We start from the raw sequence: 23,399 nt of genomic DNA, 5'->3' as shown, positions 1-23,399 counted from the left end.
TGTATTTATTTGGCGTTTTGCCGGTACTGTCAGGTGTAAGACAGTATGTCCTGCAGGTTGGCTCTAATGCTGTTGTTACATCTGAATGATTCCAGTCAGTCTTTTCTGCATCTTGTCTTTTTTTTTCGCCTGACATACTGACAAAAACAGAAGACAGTTACAACACAATCTTACTGCACTGCTGCTAAAATCGGCGCATTTGAGTTATTTTGGTGCAGTCTGAATGTGTGTAGCGAGATTGCACACACCTACGTTCGCACAGCGCACACACTCATCCTCACACACACACAGGATCAAGAAAATCTGTGTATGTGTGAACTGGTGTGTGTGTGTGTGTGTGTGTGTGTGTGTGTGTTTAAGAACTGCAGAACAGGGACAGGTCCTTGGGGAGACAGCTGCGTTTGCTTTCTCATTTTGAAGCACAATCATATTGGTTAAGTAAAATGATTTTGAGACGCCACACCCCGCTCCCTGCTGCTGCAATGTTGCCTCACTCTGCATCAGCAGCCGCTACACAGGATGCCATATGTAAGCTAATGAAGGATGATGAGTCTTTTTTGTTGTTGTTGTTGTTCTGATTTTCCTCTTTTTAAGCAGCTTCAAAAGAAAAAATCATGTGCAAAGATTGGGATAAATTCTGGCAGTGTTAATTGCACTATAATCTCCATCTCACACTGCAAAAACCTGAGTAAGTGAGATAATCTTGTGTTTAGATTTAAAATCTAGTTGGACTTGTTTGGAGTATAAAAGGATTATCTCATTCTGACTAAGAAATACTGTCTCTCTTAAATCAAGTAAATGCTCGTCAGCTCCTTGTGATAAGAGTTTTTTATCTGAGGGTTTTGTTTAATTAGATTCAAGGGACAAGGCTGTGAAAGATCCACCTCAAGGCTACGAAGATATCACGCCTCTGTAGTGTATCTGTTAGAAGGTTTCAGCTCTTACAGATGTTTGCGTGTGTGTAATCACATGTGCATTTGTCTCTGAATGTGTGTGGGCAGGAGTGTTTGCATGTGTGTGTATATACATGCAAGGATGTGATTTTTTTTCCAAAATCTTAGATTGGTCTACTGGGTTTGCCTGACGACAGTCAAGTGCATTGTTGTGTAAGAAGGACACTGCACTGACACACACACAGACGCCTAGTTATGGTTAAAAGTGGGGGTGCAAGAAAACTGCTATTTCCTACAATACAGTTGCCTAGTATTTCTGTAGTGGTGACAAAATATTGAAAAAAAAACCATACATAGCAGTTTGACTTAAACTAAAGCTCACAGCACCCTCCAGGGAAAATATTACACCACACTCCATATTACAGATTAATAATTCTTCTTTATAACTCTAGAAACACGAGATTAAGAGCATCACATGTCAACAGTTTAGAATTTCTCACTAAAATAAGTGATGGTTGGTGTATCAGACATGCAGAATTAAAGACCAACTCATAAAACTGTTAATTCACTGTCTGTCGTGTGTGTGTGTGACGGTATTTGTGGAGTTATTTCGGTCATTACCAAAGTAACTACTTGGTTTGTTGCTTCCCATATGGTGCTGGAAAGAGCGCCGCTACATTACAATAACATTAAGGTCAATGCTATTTGCACCCAGCGTGGTTATTTGCATCAAAGTTGGAATACCCAGTGTGTCTTTTTGCACCTGGGTGTGTACAGCCTAGCATGGCAGGGACGAGCACACAGGTGTCCGTATCCAATGATGCTACTTGCACCTGGGGTATAAATAACCAATGTGGCTATTTACACCCACATGACAGAGCCAAAGCATGAGCTCTCCCTAAACCTAAAACAATGAAAGAAACTGTAAGTACTGCTGATATGTAAACTCATACTACTCAAGCCCATCCTCCCACAAGACGACCCATTCCTCCACCACAACCTTTCAGTTATGGTAAATCTGTTGCTCTGTATAGCTAAAATAAAGTAAGGGGGTTGGGTGTGAACAGCTAAATAGCTGCCTATTCATGCCGGTGTGCAAACAGACACCACTAATATTAAACATGTTTGATTTTATCAGAATGTCAAGACCAGAAAAAAGACTGACTTACAACAGCTCGGGCTGAGTTTCATTTATCAATAAAAGGGGATTTATCCTGTCTGTTTGAATTTTGTTTGGCATTTCAACAAAGCATTCTCCTACATACAGTACATAAGTAATACGTTTTCACACCAAGCCTTCGCAGTGAAGCGTCGGTGATTTTAATTAGTACATCAGGGAACTGACCACACGCTCTGATCAATACAGTCGATCGATGTGCTTTACCTCTGTGTATGTTCCTCCTCAGCAGAGTTCACAAACCCATTACAGGAGACACATGGGTGCATATCTGACTCAGACTTTTAGATTTCATTTACGCATAGTGGTATGAAGTGCAAACATAAAAGAAAGCAGCAGTACAATGGTAAACAACCGGAACAGATCTTTTTGACAAACTAGGTCATTTAAGAGGCAGAACATTCCTCAAAAATGCGCCCCAGTTTATATACTGCCCCACATTATTGTGTGCAATATTATTTTTCTATTATGTTTAATATCATGTGCAATATTTCTTTTAATTATTACTATTGTGTACAATATTGTATGTTCATTATCTGGTGCAATATTTCTTTCAATGTTAATTGCAGTACTTACTATATTATTATATTTTTACATTCGCATAAATCATCATATTCATCCCCAGGCATATTTTGAATACATAAATTACAAACCTTTTATTCCTTTCCAGTTCTCTGTATCTTCCTGTTATCTTTGGGATTTTGCTATCGGAAACTCGATGCTTAAAAATTGCCTGGGCATGCCTCCTGTTTTCACAGAGTAGACACTTTTAAAACTACAATATAAATCACTCTGGAGCCCCTCTTTCAACACCTACTGTTTCCTCTCTGCCAGGTGAGTTCAGCGATGGCTCACAGGAAGCTGGCGGCGTGTACCAGGTGTTGGAGATGCCCTATGAGGGCGAGGACATGTCCATGATGATCGTTCTGCCGCGGCAGGAGGTGCCGCTGGCTTCCCTGGAGCCCATCATCAAAGCTCCGCTGCTGGAGGAGTGGGCCAACAATGTCAAGCGACAGAAGGTGGAAGTCTACCTCCCAAGGTGAGGGATGACACACGCAGACACGCAGAAAAAAAACAGCCAACTGCTCCCACAATATCTTCAGTTTATGACACCATTGTGCTTCAGAAGTTGTTCTCAATTTACCTCCACATGGCTTGGTTAATTGTGCATTAATTAGTGATTACCTACTGTACATTGCCTAGACGTCTTGGAGTTATGGTTAAATATTTCCGAGGAACCAAAGCTAATGGAGGATGTCCCTGGAGTAATTACTGTTTTCAATTAAGCAGGTGGAAAGAGCCATAAAGACGGCAATCAATTTTTCCTATCATTAAACTGCATCCTCCTTTGCATCACTGAATCTCCCTGCATGATTTGTTTATTAATGTTGATGTGAAATGGCGGCTCTTAAAAGTGATTTTCATTCAACTTCAACAGAGACCTAGACATACAGCACAAATAAACAGATGGAGAAAAAGGTTTACATGTAACACATACCATGATGTGTACATCAAATCAGGGGAAACATGAGAAAATAGACTCAACAAAACCAAAAATAAAGTTAACTATTTAATAATTAACACAACAATAATATGCAGCCGATTATTGGTGCTTAAAGTGGTTATGTATGTCACACGTTTGTATGTGTATGAGTATGTATATTTATAATTGATAGTGGAAAAACACAAAAAAATCAAGGGAAGACTGAGCAAATAAATACAAAAAAAAGGGGGGGGGGGGGGTAAATCCCCAGATAAGGGTTATAAAACCACTACACTTGGCATCATTCATGGCACTGCTGAGGTATTAGGGCTCTGGGGGGGGTGAGGTCAGCTGCTAATTAGTCATTTCAGTTGGGTTGCCTCAAACTAGACCCTTAGGGGGGCGCTTGCCCTTCCAGACCCTGTCTCCAAACCCAGCTCTGTTGGGGTCAGGGGTTACTTTTAAATGAGTCTGGATTCCAGTGGAGTCTATCTTCGCCCTCACTCTGTTCTGCACCCCAACACACACACCCAAAATATTTAAGATGGAGTGCTTTCTTTCAGACATTAAACTCACTGGCATCTGCTCTAAAAACACTTATAGGAATGTTAAAGTGTAAAGAATTATTTACATTTGTGTCTGACTTGATCCCAACTTGCTCCGGTGTGATGCACGCGTGGGCAATGATGACCTTAAAAAATGTTTTGTTTATTCCAACTAAAGCCACTTCCTGCCAGATCGAAATCTAAATTTAAGCCCTAAGTGTCAGAGTGCCTCTCTTTTCAAATTATGTTATTAATGTATCTTAACTTTGTTCACTTGTTCAGTCACAGTGTGTCTCAGTGTGGAAGGGTTTCATTTGAATAAGTTAAAATGCACACCATGGTTTTTTGTTTGTTTGTTTGTTTGTTTGTTTGTTTTTTGATAGTTATAATGTGTAAACGTGAATTACCACCACACAGTGATGGACCCTGAAATAGCTGCTAAACAGTTGATTTTTCCTTTAAAAAGCAAAGCAACATTCCTCTCTAGCTGAGACATAAGCACACAGAAGCAGATCTACTACCCTTGTGCACATGCATGCAATGTGATAACAAATATACCTTTTAAAATTTTAGCTAATGCCTTTGGCAAAATACGGTAACACGTACATTTAGGACCTGTGACCCTTTTGTCACTAAGTTATAGTGCACCTCCTGCGTCCCACAAATTTCTGAGCATGTGATTTACTCAAGTAATTTCTGACTGCACTGTTCAGGTTCAAAGTGGAGCAGAAGATTGACCTGAGAAGCACACTGCAGGAGCTAGGAATAAAGAACATCTTCACCAACGATGCTGATCTCTCCGCCATGACAGGTAACAGTCAGCTGTGAGGAAAACCACACACACGGTGCAACACACCTAAATATTCCAACATGTTATTATATAAAACTCATAGATTTAGACAGAAATTGTGAGAGAAATAAACTCGGAGAAGGGTTCAGCGTGAGAAGTTGATTCTATATTTCTGCTTCTTGGATGCAATGAAGTAGCCTCCAGTACTTTCTAAGGTAACCAAGGTAACTGGCTCTGAGTGGGCAGGTCAGAGCTGTCACATCATCTGGTAAAAATAGACCCAGAGAGAGAGAGAGACAGATGTATAGAGCCAGAGAAAAAGAGACATAAATTTATTGTCTATCTAAAGCAAAAATCAAAAAACAGAAACTGATTCCACTGAAACCAAACAAATCACACACATAACTAGCATCTAAAAACAAAGATAACATTTAATTAAAACAAGAAATACTATAATATTAGTTTCGAGTCCTCCAACCTTAGAGAGAACAATTGAATCTAGCCAAAATACATGTTCATAAACAAAAACAGGTCCTTACAGGTACAGACAGATCCTCATGCAGTCCAAAAAAGCTAAGGCTATAAATAGTTAAAAGCATTGAAGCTTCGTTCAAAACATCGACATATGATGCATCTTTTAAAACCCCAGTCAGAGATAACAGATATCACGACAGTGGAACTTTGTTAATCCAGGTTTTCTTCTTCAGGCTCTGTGCGCATTCACATGAAAAAAAGGGGCATTTAGTGGATCATTTGACTTTTTTTCTGCACAAAATAGAGCGATTGTGTGATGCCTGTCAAGAGGAACGGATTGTTATAATGTAGAGGTATAAGGAATATTTCAATTTAAACGGCACAAAGCGAAACTGTTTCTGCAGATAAGGCAAAAGAAGAATTCAGAAATTTACTCATGAACTTAATTCACTCTCAAGGCTACTGTTTATTTCTAATGTGACTAACTGCAAATTAATCTTAAAACTTGATACATCAAATTTAACCATGTTACTGACTGTCCCTTCACATCAAAGTGAAAGTATTTTATCCATTAAATATTTGATATTATACATAGGATAGACTAATCAATTTTCTAACCAGAGTGAGCAAAGTGCACTTGGCTAGAAATCAGGATCGAGGTTGACAACATCAAAGTGGTCTGTAGCTGCTTCATCACTCTGTTACTGTATGGATGATATGCTGCAGTGTTAACATGACCTGAAGGAAATGTGGGGAAAAAAAACTGAGGTTCCCATAGCAACGCCATGCAAACAGTTTGTGCTGCCGTAACTACATCACAGTGCTTCGTGCGGTGGCATTACTGACGTACAACTCAGCAACTTGTGTACAACATATTCCCTCAGCTGATAATTTATATTGCTCACAAAGAACATCGTCAGGAAAAGAATTAGTTAATTACCTTTGATGAGTGGCACTTTTTGCAGCAGATTTAATCTGAAACTCTGAATATAACACGCTCCTAACCAGGTTATGAGTTCAGCGTAAGTTACCATGGCAATCTGGTCACATTAAAAGAGAGCCACCTTTGTGACGTGGCTTTAGACTCATACTTCACTAACACATTAATCTTGCTTCATAGTACATCCCTTTTTGTGCAGCTAGTGTTATATTTTGCTACACAGTCTGCAGGCTGTGCAGGACCTCTGGCTGTACAGCACATCCTGTTCCAAGTTAAACATCCTCAGCTCAACATGTTCTCGGAGGGCGTGATCTATTCTGGCAACAAGGTAGAGAAAAGAGGGTGTTTTAAAATGCTTTCACTCAAATCATCAGGACTTTCTGTCATCTCTTTTCTCAAATGGGACTGTTGCCTGATGTGACCCCATGCTCTGATTTGTACTGCTGGTTTTTACTAATCTGTGGTTACATCAGTGTCATTCTAAAATTAGACTCAACATCACACCCTCACCACATGTCAGATGGACTGATCGGTACACTGAAGAAGCTGATGATCTGTGTGTGTTGTTTTGTGTGTGTGTGTGTCTAACAGATGGTAAGGACCTGTACATTGGGAAAGCAGTGCAGAAGGCTTACCTGGAGGTGACTGAGGAGGGGGCGGAGGGAGCTGTTGGGTCAGGTAGCTTTAATCTTTTATTCCTCATCATTATCGTTCACATTACTGAATACATACCATTTTCTTTTGTCTGTGGCAAACTTAACTTTAAGTTCACCAAACACTGCCCCCTGCTGGCAGAACATAACTCTCTGCCCTCTCTTCCTCTCTCTGTCAGGAATGATCGCCCTGACTAGGACTCTGGTGCTGTACCCACAGGTCATGGCTGATCACCCATTCTTCTTTGTCATTAGAAACCGGAGGACAGGTGTGTGTGTGTGTGTGTGTGTGTGTGTGTGTGTGTGTGTGTGTGTGTGTCTGTGCATGAAATGTACTTCTGATATACATATAAACAGGGTTGGGTCACATTACTTTGAAAAGTAGTCAAAGTACATGGCAATTTTTGTACTTACTTAGTGTTGTAATACATTGTATTGCAAACCAAACATTGAAAATATTGCACCTTATATTACAACCTCATTTCGGGATGTTGTATCAAACAAAAATGAAAACTAAATGATTTGCAAATCCTTTTTGACCTTTTTTGACCTCTGAAAAAGACGCTGTCTCGATGGCAGCATATGTTGCTCCAAAACTTGTACGTACCTTTCAGCATTGATGGGGCCTTCACAGACTTGACAGTTACCCATGATGCTACGGGCACTAACACACCCCACACCATCATAGATGTTGGCTTTTGAAGTTAGTGAAGTTAAAAATCTGGCATCCATGATTTCTGAAAATAGCCTGAAATGTGGAGCTCAGGGCTCAGAGAAGTCTGCAGCATCTCTGGATGTTGTTGATATATAACTTCTTAGAATTTCTTATTGATATTAACTTGTATTTGTAGATGCAGAGACAAACAACTGTTTTCCTTAACCCATGTAGTGTTCTTTATGAAATTATGTGATTCGCAAACTATTGCGTTCTGTTTTTATTTATGTTATGCACAATGTTCCAAGTTTTTGGAAATCAGCTTTATAAAAAGTGATCCTAGCCACAAAATTTTTTTCATAGTCTTTATACCTAATTAAGAACAAAATCAAGAATGTGAACAGGAAAAGGAAAGAAAATCAGTTAAAACAAAACCTCACAAAACATTCAAGTTTAATCTGCACTGATTGTAGTTACTTATTTTGTGTAATCTAATTACATAAACCTGATTTATACATAATCCATTACTGCCCAACCCTGCGTATAACGTATGTGTGTTCTGACCTGACTTTATATCTGTCCCTCTGTTCTCCAGGGTCCATCCTCTTCATGGGCAGAGTCATGACCCCTGAAGTCATCGAGCCCAATGATGCCGACTTTGACTCCATGTAACCATGATGCAAGGTTGCTCAATCTCAGCCAATCAGATCCTGACATCATAAACGCTACCTGTCCTCTATCGCCATTTCAGCTGTGTTTTATACTCTTGGAAAAAAAAAGATATAACTGAATATTATACAATATATTATATATTGAAATATGACATACAACATAATGTGACGTTGTTTTGATACTGAAAGCTTTAAACTCTTGGATACAGACGTGCAGAAGGAGGAAGTTGTACATATTCTCTAGTAAAGGATGGTTTGTATATGAGCAAGAAGAACACATGATATGTAACCCACGCACAACCCCTTTAAGTTCAGCAGCTTCGCACTTACTTGCACCCACACCAACGATGCACAAAAACACTTTTCTCTCGACTTCTGAAAGAAAATATTTACTCTTTCTTACTCCAGATACAGTATGTGCACACTGTAAGTTTCACACTTTAATTATATCCCTGTACATTTGACATTGTGTTCTATATATACATATATTTGCTCAGTATTTATTGCAGAATAAACATGTGCAAACATTTTGTCCTCTACAATACAATGAATCTTAGTAATATATATCTGCTCCAGACAGTATTCTAGTCATTTTTTACACTGTACAGTAGGCACATGGCTAATCTGCTGATGAACTAATATGCCTTATCACATCTGAGTGGTTGATTAAGCCCCAGTTGGGCATCTCACAGGTGAGCAGAGGAGACTGCGTAACTAAGGAGGGTTGCTATAGAGACAAACTGGAGCATGCAGGCGCACTGAAACAGATCTGCTGCACCGTTTTGGATGTACATACAGGGAGAAACAGTAACACCAGCTGTATTCAGTCTTTTACTCAATAAAAACATGAATGTGTTCCCATTAAAAAATTGTGTCATTTTCATTTTTCATCATTAGGGGACGCTACAAATGCCCCCTGAAGTTTGTATCTCATAATTGGCCGTATAAATTTGTATGAAAATTGGTTTGTATGATCTCAGCTCACGACTTGTTCATTGCATAAATTTTGGTAATGATTGATTAAAGTGGGTGTGGCTTTTTACCACAAAATTAAATTTCTAGACATTTCACAATCCAAACTTGTAAAAATCTGCTGTGCGTCCTACAGAGCTGAAATGGTAGACATCAAGTATTTCAAATTGTGTTCAAATTGGTCAAAAAGTGAGTCTGCAGTGATATTTAATATTTTTGCTGTAATTTGTGCTGTATGCTCAACTTTTTTTCTCTCTCAAATGTTGATGAAACATCACCAAAATATTTGGCAAGATCTGAAACCAGCAGAATGAGGAGTTCAAACTTGTATCACCAAGATTTTGACTTTTGTAAGTGTTTTAAGTTTAAAAAGTGTTTTGCACATCTGATACGATTGCATCTGATACGATTGCCTCACCTTGTAAGAAAGTGTGTAAAAAAAAACCCCTCTTCTCAGTGGTGCAGTCTGTAAGTCACCGTCTCTGGGAAGTCCAAAGGTCAAGGGTTTGAATCTACATGTGACCCAGTCTCACTTGCCAACAACGTGACAGCTTCTGCATGACTGCGTGTTGTGTGTCTTATCAATTCTTGTTTCTTACAAGCATCTAAATACCAGCGATTGCTTAGACTCCGTTCATTGCTGCTTGCCGCTATATCTAGAGCAGGGGTGGGCAATTATTTTTCATCAGGGGCCACATGAGAGATTTATCAGACTGCCATGGGCCAGAAACAAATAATAAAAGGTCCTAACAATGGCAAAATCTCTAATAATGGATTGGTCATAAGTGTTCTTTATAGGGCACTTGTACTGTTGGTCACCCTTTCTAAGTTGCTACAGCACTAACCCCCTTTCAAAATAAAGGTCTGACAGTTTAATGGTAAGCAAAATGCTATTGACTGTCTTTGTAAGACTTCTAATTTTTGGTATTTTCATAACACGGAATCTTTCAGTGGGCCACATCTGGCCCCCAGGACATATTTTGCCCTGGTCTGATTTACAGTTTAAATTAATGTTGAATGTTCCTGAATGAGTGTCTGCTTATGAGTCGAAAGAAATCCTTAATAATCTTGTAGAACTGAGCAATATGTTAATGGATATAAATAGGATTTCAACCTATTTAATATTCAGTCTATGGCTCCAACTCACTAATTTGGACTGCAGGACTCATTTTTGGATGTGCACTTGTTACATATTGCTCTGTTAGTAAAGGTAAAGTTCTATGCAACTTATGTTGACCATCCACAGCATTTAGGATACCGATAATCTGAATGTTAACAGCTAGTACAACTTTCATATTCTTTAAATAAAGGATTTGGAGGTTATGAAATAATAAAAAGCCCATTATACTATATCTGGCGCCTGAATACATAAGAGACATTGTATAATACCCTAAGGTTGGCTCTTACAGTTGAACGGCCAACCTGAGGGAAAAAGTTGGCTGTTCAACCGTAACTCAATGTCCCAGGGCGGACAATGTCCTGCCAAGTAGTCTTGGAGTTGTTTCAGGCCTGTGGCATCACCTAGCACACACACACACACACACACACACACACACACACACACACACACACACACACACACACACAAGGAAACAGATCGTATCACTAGGCAAGGCAAGGATATACTGTGACCCAGGACAAATGAGACCTACTTGTTGAAAAGGATAACTGAAAATAAGAGTTTGTATGTTCATGATGAATGAACATTTATATTCTTTCTGTTAAGGGAATATCCTGGCTTGATAAATCTCATAGGCAATTAAAAGCATCATTTGAGAACAGGTAGCTTCAACTGGTGGGTGCACAATAGCAAGAAGTAGACTAAACATTAATAGGATCCAAAATTCCACATAAGGGTCTAAATATGAATAGTGTAAAATTAGACTATAAATTGTGTATTATGTACATTGTAAACTAGAATAAGTTAGCAGTACTCAAAAAAATTGAGGCAATCAGTAGCCACATTTTGTGGGGTCGGAAGTTGTCAGAACTTACACATTTGGACTTTGGAATTTATTGAGTAAACCAAATCAGATATTTTTAGTACATTCAACTTAGAATTTTCATTCACCCCTTTGACTGCAATAATTTAACAGAACTGAATAATTTTAGGCATAAAATCTGGGGTTGCACCGATACCACTTTTTTTTTCAAACTGAGTACGAGTAAAAGTACTTACATTTGAGCACTGACACGAGTACTTAATGATGCTATTACAGTTCTTACACTAACTTCAAAAACATGTTTTATTTTCATCAGATGTTCCTCAATTTCTAAATGTAACAAATCATTGTTGGTAAGCATCAGTACACTTCTTGAACTCTGCATCCTGTTGGTCTTTTAGATGTTTACTTGTGATGAGCGGCTATTTTTCGTGACGTGGCATCAGGTGTGGGGGCATCGGACTAGTTTTATGAGTACCAGTACGTGAGGACAGTATACCGATACCCGATGATGGTATAAGTATGGGTGAAAACACTGACTTAATGAAACTCAAAATCATTTACATCAGAGTAAGTTCTTGCAATTGATTTCTGAGGACTGCTAACTAAAGAAACAAAGAAACAGACATAAAAATCAGCTAAAAAGTTGAAGTCAATAGGGTTTTTAATTAAAGATACACTTTTTTTTTTTATCACTCTCTTCCTTTTTGGACTGAAACTTACATTCAATATTTTCTTTCTTTGTTTGTTTAAACCTGAGTTACACAATATACAACGTACTCCTTTAAGAACTGTGTTTTAAGCTAATACTCAACATTCAACAAGAGTAATCTCATGAAGAAAACAACTGTCACACCAAAATTAATTTAAGTCTTATCACAGCCAGCACATCTACTGCTGTCTGCGTGGCATCAGCGCAATGATAATAAAATATTATTAGGAAGTAAATCTTGATGATTACATCCCCAATAGATGTTCCCTGTCATTATATGAGTGCTTTGTGCAGTGAGATAAACACAAAAAGATGCTTTGATGTGACAACTGCCTTCCCTACCTTCAGTTGATGCCTCAGGAACACCAATTATCTATGACATGATTGTCGCACAAGATGAAACAGATCGTAAAAGAACAAAACAAGTGAAATCGTTTAAATGATAAATAGCAGAGACGATATATATACACTATAGTTTACTTCTGTAAAATGATAAGTCTGTCTTCAAATAACCAGCAAAGGCAATAGAAACAAAAGTCAGAGGGAATCATCTGCACAGTCAGTCCCCTGCAGTGCCAGGGGTTTTCATTTACCTCCATGAAATATCTAATAGCTTTTTCATCTCTTCAGTGTGCACTGTGCTTCACTGCTGCAATATCTTAAACACAACAAGCCGCATTGTTGAGGAACGGCAGCCCAGGGTGTCGCAAGACATAATCTAAATTACTTTCACCAGCTGGTAGCTGTGCCTTACGTCTTCATTGTGTGCCATTGACAGTCTAAATCAACCTCGTTCCTCCTCCTCCTCTTCCACATGACAACAGCCAGAAAGACAAACAACAACAACAACAACAACAACAACAACAACAACAATTTTGAGAACGAATAGTATTCTAGTTTTGTGGAACTTTTTAGTTTTACTCCAAATCTCTGTTTTGTTTTAACTGCACATTTATCATGCTGTTTTGGAATTATGAATTTCATAAAAAATGTTGTATGATAAAGTAAATGCCAACAAGTCAGACTCTGGTCTTTGAACTACATTTGACTAAATATGTAGTTAATGCATTTTGGCTTCGTAGGGTCGTGTATTGCTACGTATCAGTCTAGATGGTTTTGGAAAAATCAGCCGTACAGATATCTGCCTAATTGAATATAATGGAACTAAATGGCACTTAGCTTGTGTTGCCAACAAAATACATTTTAAAAAAACTCGACACCCGTGTCTCTTTACAGAAGCCATGACCCAGTTATTCAAGATGATGAAGTTTCATGTAGGAACTATTTTCTGTCTGCCATTCGCCAACTGTATCATCAATCAGAGGAAAGAGTGCATCATGGAAGAGAGACTCTGCTTGTGACAGTGTGGCATGCAAAATTTAATGGTGACTTGTAACCTCTCATCCATGAATAGATGCACACTTCCGTCTGCACACCAGTGCGGTTGGCAATAGTTAAAGGGGAACATTTACTGCACAAATTCTGTGTAATAAATCCGTTTTCTGTATATTTCCATATCCAACTTACTGTTTTATAGATGGAAAGTAACTTAGTAATTTTACTCAAGGTTTTTGAGGTACTTGATTATTTCCAGGTTTTGTTGCTGTGTTCTAGCCTGGCATAGCCACACTATTTCACAAACTTTCCCCTTCTACTTCACTACAATTCAGAGACAAATATTGTACTTTTTGCTCCACTACATTTGAAACTTTATTAAAACTCACAGGCTGACCATTAAAATTACAATTCGCTCCAGTTGCAACATAAGAGTGACAAACACTTTAATGCTTCAGTAAATGTAAACCAACAATTTAATGTACATTATTCTGAAATGGGCTGTCCTGCACAATGAGCAGGCCTACCTTTACTTCTGGTAGCCTACTATAAGTATAAGAGGCAAATACATTTGTACTTTTGCTTTTGAAGGTAAAAATTGGAATACATGATTTTTACTTTACTGATTCACCAAGTTAATTTCTTCAAAAGCTGTATGATTAACACACAGATTAAACTTCCACTGCATGCCTATATTTGTATCAACGTATATTAGCCAAAACATTTTATTTGAATGTTATATTAAAGCTAAAGTATGTTTCTGAAGTTTTATGATGAACTTTACTGCTGTTTGTTTTTCTCTACATCTTGGTTCTTATTTCCCTCAGCTGTCTGTAAACTACAGGTTATACTGTATGGAGGGATGCATGATATGGATTTTTTTTTTCAGCAGATGCAATAATTACCTGCTTCACATGGCTGATACCAATGAGATAACTGATGATTTCACATCTTTATATTTTAGAATTAAGTTTATAAATCCTGTAGTTTTACTTTAATTCAAAAACTAAAAATTTAATACTCCACAGCTCTGATCAAACAAAATAATTTCTCAGTACTTGTATTTGATGTCTGATATTGGCTTTATTTAAATTCTTCATGAAGAAATACTATGATGTTTTCTTGATTTCCAGATAACTAGTAAATGAAAATTCAGTGAATTTTATACATTTTCTTATTCAGCTTTCTTTTCTTGTTATTTCTTCATAATGCTTCTGAAATGTTGGCGATATTGAGCTTGGCATGTGACATGCAAAGGCCTTTTAAAGCTGTGTCCAGATTTCAAAGTGACCTGTCCCAGATTATCAAATTATCGAAAAGGTGAGTCAGTGAGAACCATGTATCTCTCAAAAGTCAGAAAACAGCCATTTTTCATCTTTGTGGAATAAAACGTAGTGTGGGATGTAGTGTACAAGCACAAATATGAATTAAAGGGAAGTAAAATTTAAAGTGAGTACAATACTTGATATAAATGTTCTTAGTTACAGTCCACTGATTACAACTGCCCTGACAGTGACTGGTTACTGATTAAATATTGAATCTAAAAATTAATTACCTAATGCCAATATTTTTATTTATTTATTTATTTATTTTTGTACCCGATTCAGTGCTATATAGATCTACTTATTCTTTGACCAATAGATGGAGCAAACCGTTTGGGATAGAAGCGATCTCTTTGTGCTAACACAAAGCAAAAAAAAAAAAAAAAAGTTTTCAGAAAATCTATGTTCTCTTTTGTTTAAAGTAATTGAGTTTTCACAGTTCATTTAAAAGCTGAATATTCGTTTTCACAACAGAGGCTGACGGGTAGTTTCGTTTCTTCCTGTTTGTCTGATAGCTACGCTTGAACGCTGTTGCCAGGCAACCAGGAGCCTGTGGGCTCTGCTCGGTGTCTCACCTGCAGCAGCAGCAGCAGCAGCAGCGGGTCCCACTCCGGTGTCAGTCTCTCCGTCTCTACCGGGCCTGGAAACAGGACGGTAAACTTTCTCTTTGTGAATATAACCAACAAACCCAGCGGGCTCCATGGGTAACAGCTCCAGCTTTACAGGGATAAACCGAGCCGTTCAAAAGGCCAGGAGAATTTCTCTCAAGACGATTGGGACATGTCAGAAAGGTAAGCTAGTTTAACAGCAACAGTCATATCGTGTTCAGTGATGTTGTTTGCCAATGTAATTAACCTACATTAGGCTATCAGGCTCAAGAGACGACTGAGGATACCACTTGCCTTTATACTCCCCAAAACTAATAATGTTTTGAATTCTGTTTAACGTTACGTAATTATGTATTCAGCCATTATAAAAGCCTGTGGTGTGGCAGCACAGCAAATCATCCGGCCATACCAACTAACCATGCATGCAAATTGGCATGAAAAGTATCTGTGTAATATATTAACAAGCAAAGTGTTCTGCACTTTGTACTAATTTCATTTTGAAGATACATCATGTGAGTCCTTCATAAAAAAAAAAAAAAAAAAACTACCCAGAGCACTGAATAAATAGGATTTTAGTCTGTTCCCACTCTTTAAAATTACGTTTAACAATGTTATAATGAATGACTTTATAATATGTTGGTTAAAAAACACATTTTAGTCATGTCCCCACAACAAAAAAAGAAAGGGAAATTCTACAATTCACATGATCACCATAAAGTAACATCAACTGAGTTTACTGGAGGCCATGGGAAGACCAAAAGTAAATTCTCTTACTTTATTTTCTTTATTTTTATTCGTATGGTAAGTGTGACTGAGAATGACAGTCCCAACATTCAGTAGTGTTCCTGTTACCTAAATTAATCTTTAGATGTTATTTATCCATTATTTTTTTTAAAGATAGTTTTAGTAAACCATTTTAAAGGGGTATTATTGTTGCCATGTGGCTACATTTCATCTAGTTGCTTAACTAAAAACTCATCCTGTTAGTTTCACTAGTGTTACAAAAATGCATGATTCTTGATTTAGAAACCTTGTTTAAAAATAAAAAAAGATTAAATGGCACCTCAGAGATTGACCATTACGTGTTGACAATTTTTGAATAGTTAAATGTGTGTAATTATACACAGTTCTGAAAAAAGATAGTGTTTATTATTAAGTTTAATTTTGAGAATATGCAAATAGAACTGATTCAGTGGACCTTTTCACAGCAGCCATGTTGATATGAAATAGCAAACACAGGTGAAAAGTACACACAATAATACTAACTAATGTCCTGTTTCATTTAGTGTCGCAGAGTCTTTCCAGTGAGCCAACATGCACAATAGCAGCACCCTGACACTGTCTGGTCTGAATGGAGGAGCCTTAATTAGTATCATTGGTAACACCTGTGTTTACCCAACTATACCATGTTGAAATGGCTGCTGTGAAAGAGGTCTATTAAAGAGACACCAGTGTCCAGCTATCCCCTGCATACAGCGGCTATTATAAGCTAATGGCACCTGCTCAGGTGTCTGCTGCTGCTATGGCAACGGGTGCTAATCTGCATTGTCAGGCCCAGTTCACCGTAACTCTACCCACTCGGCCGGTGGTCAGGGTTTCAGCACACACCAGGGTTTACATTACGAAGAAGACAGCCCATCAGGGTCAGGGACCAGAGACACGATAATGTACTCGATGACCCTATAGCTGCCCTGGAGCGTCAGACTCATTTTAGTTCACAGGCCACATACAGCTTAATTTGATCTGAAGTGGGCCCAACCAGTAAAACCAGTATGTAGTAACCCATAAATACCAGGTCCAAATTTTTTCACAATTAATGAACCATCTTTTTACAAAACAGATGATGAACAGCCTGAGGTATCTTAAGAAGAATAAGTGCTATTTCAACATCTCATTTAGTCAGTCTACTGTGATTACATGTTCATCACTATATGGATCACAGTAGACCTGCAAATGCACAAAACATTGGAACTGAACGATGATGTAGTATTTTATTTTTTCATGAATTGAACAGCTTGTCGAGATCTAGCAATTCTTTTAATTTTCCATATATTTCTGCTCCTGTGTTGTAATGTTGGCTTAACCACACAACACCAACTAAAGTGGGTGATAATCACGGAAACCAAGCAGATCATAAAATGTTGGTTAATGATGTAATGACCCTTCCTTCTTTTTTAGTTTCCTTGAAGCTTCTGTATAGAGGAAGAAGGTTCATTTATCCCCTGCATTACAAACCATGTATAAATCAAAACTTGTGGCAGTGCTTTAGCACCAGGGTTCCACTGATATTGTTTTAAGATAGAAGTCTGATACAGATTAGGATTGAAGCTGCTGATTGATAACATCATCCACAATGTTCGATATCTTTAAATATGACCACAATAAGTATTCATTGTTCTTTCAGAGAATTGTGGTCTTTTCAGAGAATTTTACACTTTGCAAATTGTAAATAAAGTGTACTCCCTAATCTCTTTCCTCTGTTTCCCTTTTTTTCTGTCCCACCTCTTTCTCTCTCTGTCAGTTCATCAGGTGTGAACACTCTCAGTGGCAGTTTTCCCAAATCCCACTCGTCCCAGTACTCTGACCTCGGGGTTGCACGCACACCTCTCTGTGTGGACCAGAGTCCTGATTCTGGACTTGCATCTACACCTGTGAGTGTCTCACACACATACACACACAGAGTAAGACAGTAATCATTCATTGCTCTTGTCCTTAAGGCATTTCTGCTCTTTATCCTCCCTCCGCCTCTGTTGCATTGACTCCTCCATCCTCTCACCACTCCTGTGTCCTCCCTGTTTTCTCCCCACCTTTTCATCATCCAGTCCTTCCATTTCAGTTGTCCTGAACTGAACCTCATATTTTCACTCTGTTCTCAGCGCTCTCTGTTTTACCCTCAGGCCACTGGCCTCTCGCCTAGATTGGTGCGCAGAATGATTTTTCAGCCTCTTGACTATTTAAATAAAGAAAGATGAAAAATGGCTTCTTACCTAATCCTCCCAATGTTCCATGCAGAGTCCCTTACTTAAAAATACTCTCTGTACTCATGACTCTGCAAGGTGCCTTGCTTAAAATCCTGCAGCAAAGAAGGCTTTTCTAAAGATTTTTATTGCTAAGTAGTAAACATTTGTTGTTAGTTATTTTAATAGCAAGTGTACATGATGGATGTTTCTGTTTTAGAAATGAACATATGTTAAAACTAGGTTTTACTAGAGGTAGCATGGAAATTACATTCATAATTTATAGGTATACATCGTTTGGAGTATAATGTAAAATATATGAATGAATCATCCATGTTTTCTATTCTATGTATTTGCAGACCATTCTGATGTTAGTCATATTTGGCTTGTTAACCCTTTGCATGTGATGTGAACAGTTGACATGTGGGGCTGTTTTGCGAGTGTCCAGTCAGTGAGGAGGCAGGGGTCAAGTAGAGTTGGGTCCAGAGTGACTGAAGGAGGTGTAAAGTTACACAGGCAAAGCGGGGTGAACAGGATGAGCGTACAGGGACTGAAAAGATCAAGTAAGGAGAAGGGTTTAGTCCAGAATTGCATCCCACTGGACCAGGGGTCAACCGACATGATAGGACAATACCAAATATTAGTAATCAAATTGAAAAAAGATATTTGTAATTGATATACTCTTGCAATAAAAATTTTATATTATTAATGTTGTTCTGCACCCTGTTTATGTTGTTGCTGTTATGTAGAAAAGCCTGCCAACTCACCCTTCCTAAATCCTTTCATAGTTTTTCTCTGTGCTCCAATAACAGTTGAGCAAGCTTGGTGTTTGTCAGAACCTCGGTCAGATTTCTCTTTCATCATATGTAAGTAGAGGTTGACCGAGGTTCCAAACGGGGCGGGACTTAGGAAGGATCACTAGCAGTCCACATCCTTGTTTACGTATAGATAGTTTTGACACCTGATGTGAACCATATGAGATCACACGGGAACCATACCAGATATCACCTTTTCAAGTGGGTGGTTTGTTAATTCGTGCACAGGTACAGAATACATTGTTCACACTAATTGAATGAACTGTAATTTGGGCTCAGGTGCACTTGGATCCAGGCCCGGGCCCCTGATGTGAAAAGCCTCCTAAAATAGAACTTTTCAACTTTAACTTCAAAAAGTACAGGGAGATGCCAGCAGCATTTCTTGAAAAAAAGAGAAAAGAACATTCAAATAAATAAATAAACAAAAACGCTCCCTGATGTTTTATAAAGTATGTTGTGAATGAAATAAAAATAAGTAAAACTAGTAAAACTTGGAATGTGTAACCAGTCAAATAGTGTTGTGTGTGGGACATCAAGTGAGACCATAGAGTGGTAACTCTAGAGAGAGGCGGCTGCATCAGAGCCAAAGTACTGCATTTTGTAAAATTAATTTATCTCCCCTGGAATTGGATAACAAACACATTCAGGTAATTGTAAAAATACTCAATATCAGATCCAGTAATTGTCCAGGCTGATAATCAGCCAACCCCTATACTGAAATAACAGAGACAGTGAACAGAAAATCTTAATTTTTCATTGCATGTTACATCAACAGTTTTATTAAGCATGGATGTCTCTACAGTGGTGTCCATTTAAAGGAGAGAGCTGCTGAAACAGGAGACACAAACTGAAAAATAAAATATTTGAATATGAAACTTGCTGGCACAGAGCAGATTTACTCACTCAGTTTTTTTTAATTAATGTGGTAGATGTATCTGTTATTTGATCATTCACAATGTAATGTGGCAGAAAGATTTGTATTCATGTATAAAAAATATTTATGAAGGGATATGTAAAGGAAAGCAATAAGAGCTGAAATGCAGGTGAGGAGGAGGTTGATGATAAACATAAGTGGTTCTTGTCAACTGAAGGAGTCTGAGTAATAACACTCTCACCCTGTTAACACATGTAGCAGTATTAGTTAATGGTCTTAAAAATGACCCATTGATTTTGGCCACATACTAACTGTGTGCTGATGGAGAAGAGTTTATATTATACTAATGGGATGCTACGGTAGATTAAGCTTTAGTGTCTTTCCTGCTCTCCAATGTATAGGCCCACTCTTGTTTTGTCAACCATTATAATGGATTATATTTTAATTTGTAGCTTCAAGTTTTGTTGCAACAGAAATAAATTTAATTTGAGTTTAAACCGATGTTTAAATTAAATCTTGTTTAATTTCAGGATAAACTACAATTTAATCCAGTTTAAAAATTAATTGTTGCTGGTGCAACCCAACCCTAATGATTAGATATTCATGAAATTGGGCAGATTGATGCATCTAACATTTCCTTTCACAGATTTTACAGATTTTAGGAAAGAACCACAACCATACGACAACACATATCACATTTATCACTGGTTGATGCACTGAGCTTTCACTTCATTCATTCGACTCTCTCTCTCTCTCTCTTCTTTTTTCGGTCAGCTTCCATCGAGTCGGTTCCGCTTTGTGTCTTGGCATCGCCTGGAGCAGTGTGATGTCACAGGTGACCAGCTGACCTGCCCCAGGGTCAGAGAAGGTCTGGTCCTCTATGAGCAAAATACCACTGTGACATTTGCGCTCTGATAGTCTAAAATATAGTAGAAGTCTGGGATGGGAAATGTTTTCATGCATTGCTGCACTATGGCTTCTTTGTTTGGGAGAATTCCTTCAGAAGATTCGGTACAAATAAACAGGAAATATTACAAACAGTTACCAGGAAGTTGGAATTTATGTCATGGTGCAGTGACCTGCAGTACTAAAGCTGAATTTCAAATTAACTTCTACTTGAATTTAAATGATTTGAGCTTTCAAAAAAACATCTCAAGTGAAAAAACATGTCATCCAAGTTGTAGTATCTCTTCCATTTTTGTGTCAAAGAATCCAGACTGCAAGCAGGATTAGAAATCAGTTTATCATTTGATGCATGGTTATGACGGTTAAGATTGTCATAGGTTTTTGTTTTGTTTTGACAATGTCATCAAAAGGGCCATCAGAAGAGGAGCTGTTTCAAAGGGAGGGGGGTGGCATCTGTCTGGAGAGAGCGAGCAGAAGGAGGAGGAGAGAGGAGGAAGGACAGAGATGGGAGGAGAGACTGCAAGAAAACTGGGAAAACTGTCTGGTAAGTCAATAAGCATTGTGTATGTCTGTAATTTTAAAGATGTACAGTACAAGAGAGAGAGGGAGGCAGTAGAGGACCCTGACAATTCTTCCACCTCTCTCTTCTCAGGAGTTAAATCTGTCCTACCAGGACCTGGGCGACCCCTTCCAGCAAGAGAATTTCCTCCGGATCCTCCGTCGGTTGATCCGTGTGGAGAAACTACAACTGGTTGACAACTCCCTCACCAACCTGAGTTCTGTACGTCTGCCAAGGTACGAAGCACATTACCCAGAATGCACCACAACTCCTTCACCTGCACAACAGCCATATCTCCTATTCAAATCATCTCACAGAAAAGGGAAACACCTAACCTTCGCTGAGGAGGTTAAGTTTTTGATGCCATTTGTCCGTTTGTTATTACGGAAAAACTACTTGCCCGATTTTCATGAAACTTGGTGGAAGGGTGTAGTGTGGGCCAATAGAGAACCTGTTGAATTTAGGAGCAAAGAAGAATCATACGGTGGATAAAAAATTATTTTTGCACTTTGGTCAACATAGCGAAATAGGGCATTTGGTCATGATTTAAGTTCTAGTTTCAATATAAAACATTTATTCAAAAAGTTAATAAATGCAATTAATGTTTACATTCCTTGCTGTCATGAGCATGCTTCCCTCTGTGCAGTGATACAGTTTGGTGGTGGTTTGTGGTGTCCACACAGGCTGTGTTTCTGCTGTGAGTTGGCTGCTGAAAGCCCTGTCTTTCTATGTAGAGTTTGCAGAGTTTGAAGAGAAGAAAATAGATGTTTTCTGATTGCAATCAGTGATTTACTCCTTGTTCAGAGAGGAAAGGAGGGAGGGATGAAGGGATAGAGGGAGAAGAGAAAAGAGAGAAAGGGGGAAAAAACTGCACCCAATTTTTTTCATGTCTGACATACTGCACAGACGTACAACTGTAGTGAGAGATGTCCTGCTGCTGGTACAATGTCGATATGACAACAGATAAGTTGCAATGTGCATTTTTTGCCAAGAACCATGCATCGTATTAATATGGGCACCAAAATGAAACAGGGAATACTACGCACATGCACTGCTCAAGCATGTGGTGTGAACCAGCCGTAAGGCTTATCTATGCTTCTGCTGGGCAGGTGCAGGATGCTAAACCTGCAGCGTAACCACCTGGTGTGTCTGCGTCAGCTGCCAAAGCTCCCAGCAGTGGAGCACCTTTGTCTGTCTGAGAACGCCATCGGATCCCTGTGGGGACTGGGAGTTCTGGGGAATAGCCCGCTCCGCTCCCTCAACCTGACCCGCAACCCTGTGACCTTCACTCAGGACTACCGTGCACAGTAAGGGGGTGGAGACAGTAAAAGATTTATATTAGAGAAAACGTGTGAGTTTGCTTTGACTTTTCCTCTCATTCTCTCTCTGCTTTGGTCTCTGTGCAGTGTTTTCCTCTGTTTGCCAAAGCTAGAGATCCTGGATGGAATCCCCAAACTGCCAGAAGACTCTCTGCCCACCAGACTACAGTTCCCAGAAACCACCAGGATGTGCAACATTTTATGACATCCTTCCACGAATGGATGTGTGTGGGGTCAGTTCTCCCAATCCTACAGCACTTGAAGCAGTGACCAGGCATCAGAACCGTTCCAGCTATTGAGTCATTTACACAAAATGTGTCACAGCTGTTGCCGAAAAACACTTCTTAGACCACACTGACAGTGCAGTCACAGGAAATGTGGTAATGTGCTCCAAGGCCATGTAAAATGCTTTTTATATGTAGTCCCAATTACATATTGACATGATATCGACTATTATCTTTGTTAGTGAGATTTTGATACACACATATAAGCACATATTTTGATAATAAATAGGAAATACTACCAAGCCTTTCAGCTGTTCTGCGTCAGTTTGTACTCTTTTTAACTGAATTTGGTGCAGTACAGAGATATACATCAGATGATTATGATGAACTTTGGCTTTGATGGAGGGAGAGAGGGAGAAGTCTAATCATCAGACTGCTACATGACTCATCTCTTACCAGCTCCACATCTCTCAGGACTTTGCTGAGCCAACACACTCACACTCCACTCTCTCTGCTACAAGCTGCACCAAGCATACATAGAAGAACATTTTTATATGTTATTATACAAACAA

The 23,399-nt window shown here is 38.6% G+C and overlaps 2 protein-coding genes across 3 annotated transcripts in view; both read left to right on the top strand.

Annotated features, from left to right (window-relative positions):
- Positions 1–9,150, top strand: part of serpini1 (serpin peptidase inhibitor, clade I (neuroserpin), member 1) — a 31,796-nt gene extending 22,646 nt beyond the window's left edge. For both annotated transcript variants that reach the window (XM_084717326.1, XM_084717325.1), the window contains exons 5-9: positions 2,905–3,109; positions 4,812–4,909; positions 6,894–6,980; positions 7,135–7,224; positions 8,206–9,150. In XM_084717326.1, the coding sequence (XP_084573452.1) occupies positions 2,905–3,109; positions 4,812–4,909; positions 6,894–6,980; positions 7,135–7,224; positions 8,206–8,282 (557 nt within the window). In that variant the 3' untranslated portion in view covers positions 8,283–9,150. The remainder of the gene's footprint in view (positions 1–2,904; positions 3,110–4,811; positions 4,910–6,893; positions 6,981–7,134; positions 7,225–8,205) is intronic.
- Positions 9,151–15,044: 5,894 nt separating this feature from the next.
- Positions 15,045–23,123, top strand: LOC146328340 (uncharacterized). Its single transcript, XM_084716383.1, has 7 exons — positions 15,045–15,356; positions 17,695–17,824; positions 20,594–20,687; positions 21,136–21,269; positions 21,378–21,520; positions 22,394–22,591; positions 22,691–23,123. Exons 1-7 carry the CDS (start codon positions 15,346–15,348, stop codon positions 22,806–22,808), a joined length of 828 nt encoding a protein of 275 aa, XP_084572509.1. The 5' UTR covers positions 15,045–15,345; the 3' UTR covers positions 22,809–23,123.
- Positions 23,124–23,399: the final 276 nt, after the last annotated feature.

This window comes from Lutjanus erythropterus, chromosome 4 (assembly GCF_056507025.1).
Source record: "Lutjanus erythropterus isolate fLutEry1 chromosome 4, fLutEry1.hap2, whole genome shotgun sequence".
In the NCBI taxonomy this organism is placed as follows: domain Eukaryota; kingdom Metazoa; phylum Chordata; class Actinopteri; order Lutjaniformes; family Lutjanidae; genus Lutjanus; species Lutjanus erythropterus.
Note: the sequence above shows the minus strand (reverse complement) of the source record. Positions and strands in the feature narration are given on the sequence as shown.

Excerpts from the sequence above, each read along its gene's own strand:
- LOC146328340 (XM_084716383.1), top strand. Across the intron at positions 21,270-21,377 it reads AAAACTGGGAAAACTGTCTG|GAGTTAAATCTGTCCTACCA; the intron begins GTAAGTCAATAA and ends CTCTCTTCTCAG. Across the intron at positions 21,521-22,393 it reads AGTTCTGTACGTCTGCCAAG|GTGCAGGATGCTAAACCTGC; the intron begins GTACGAAGCACA and ends TCTGCTGGGCAG.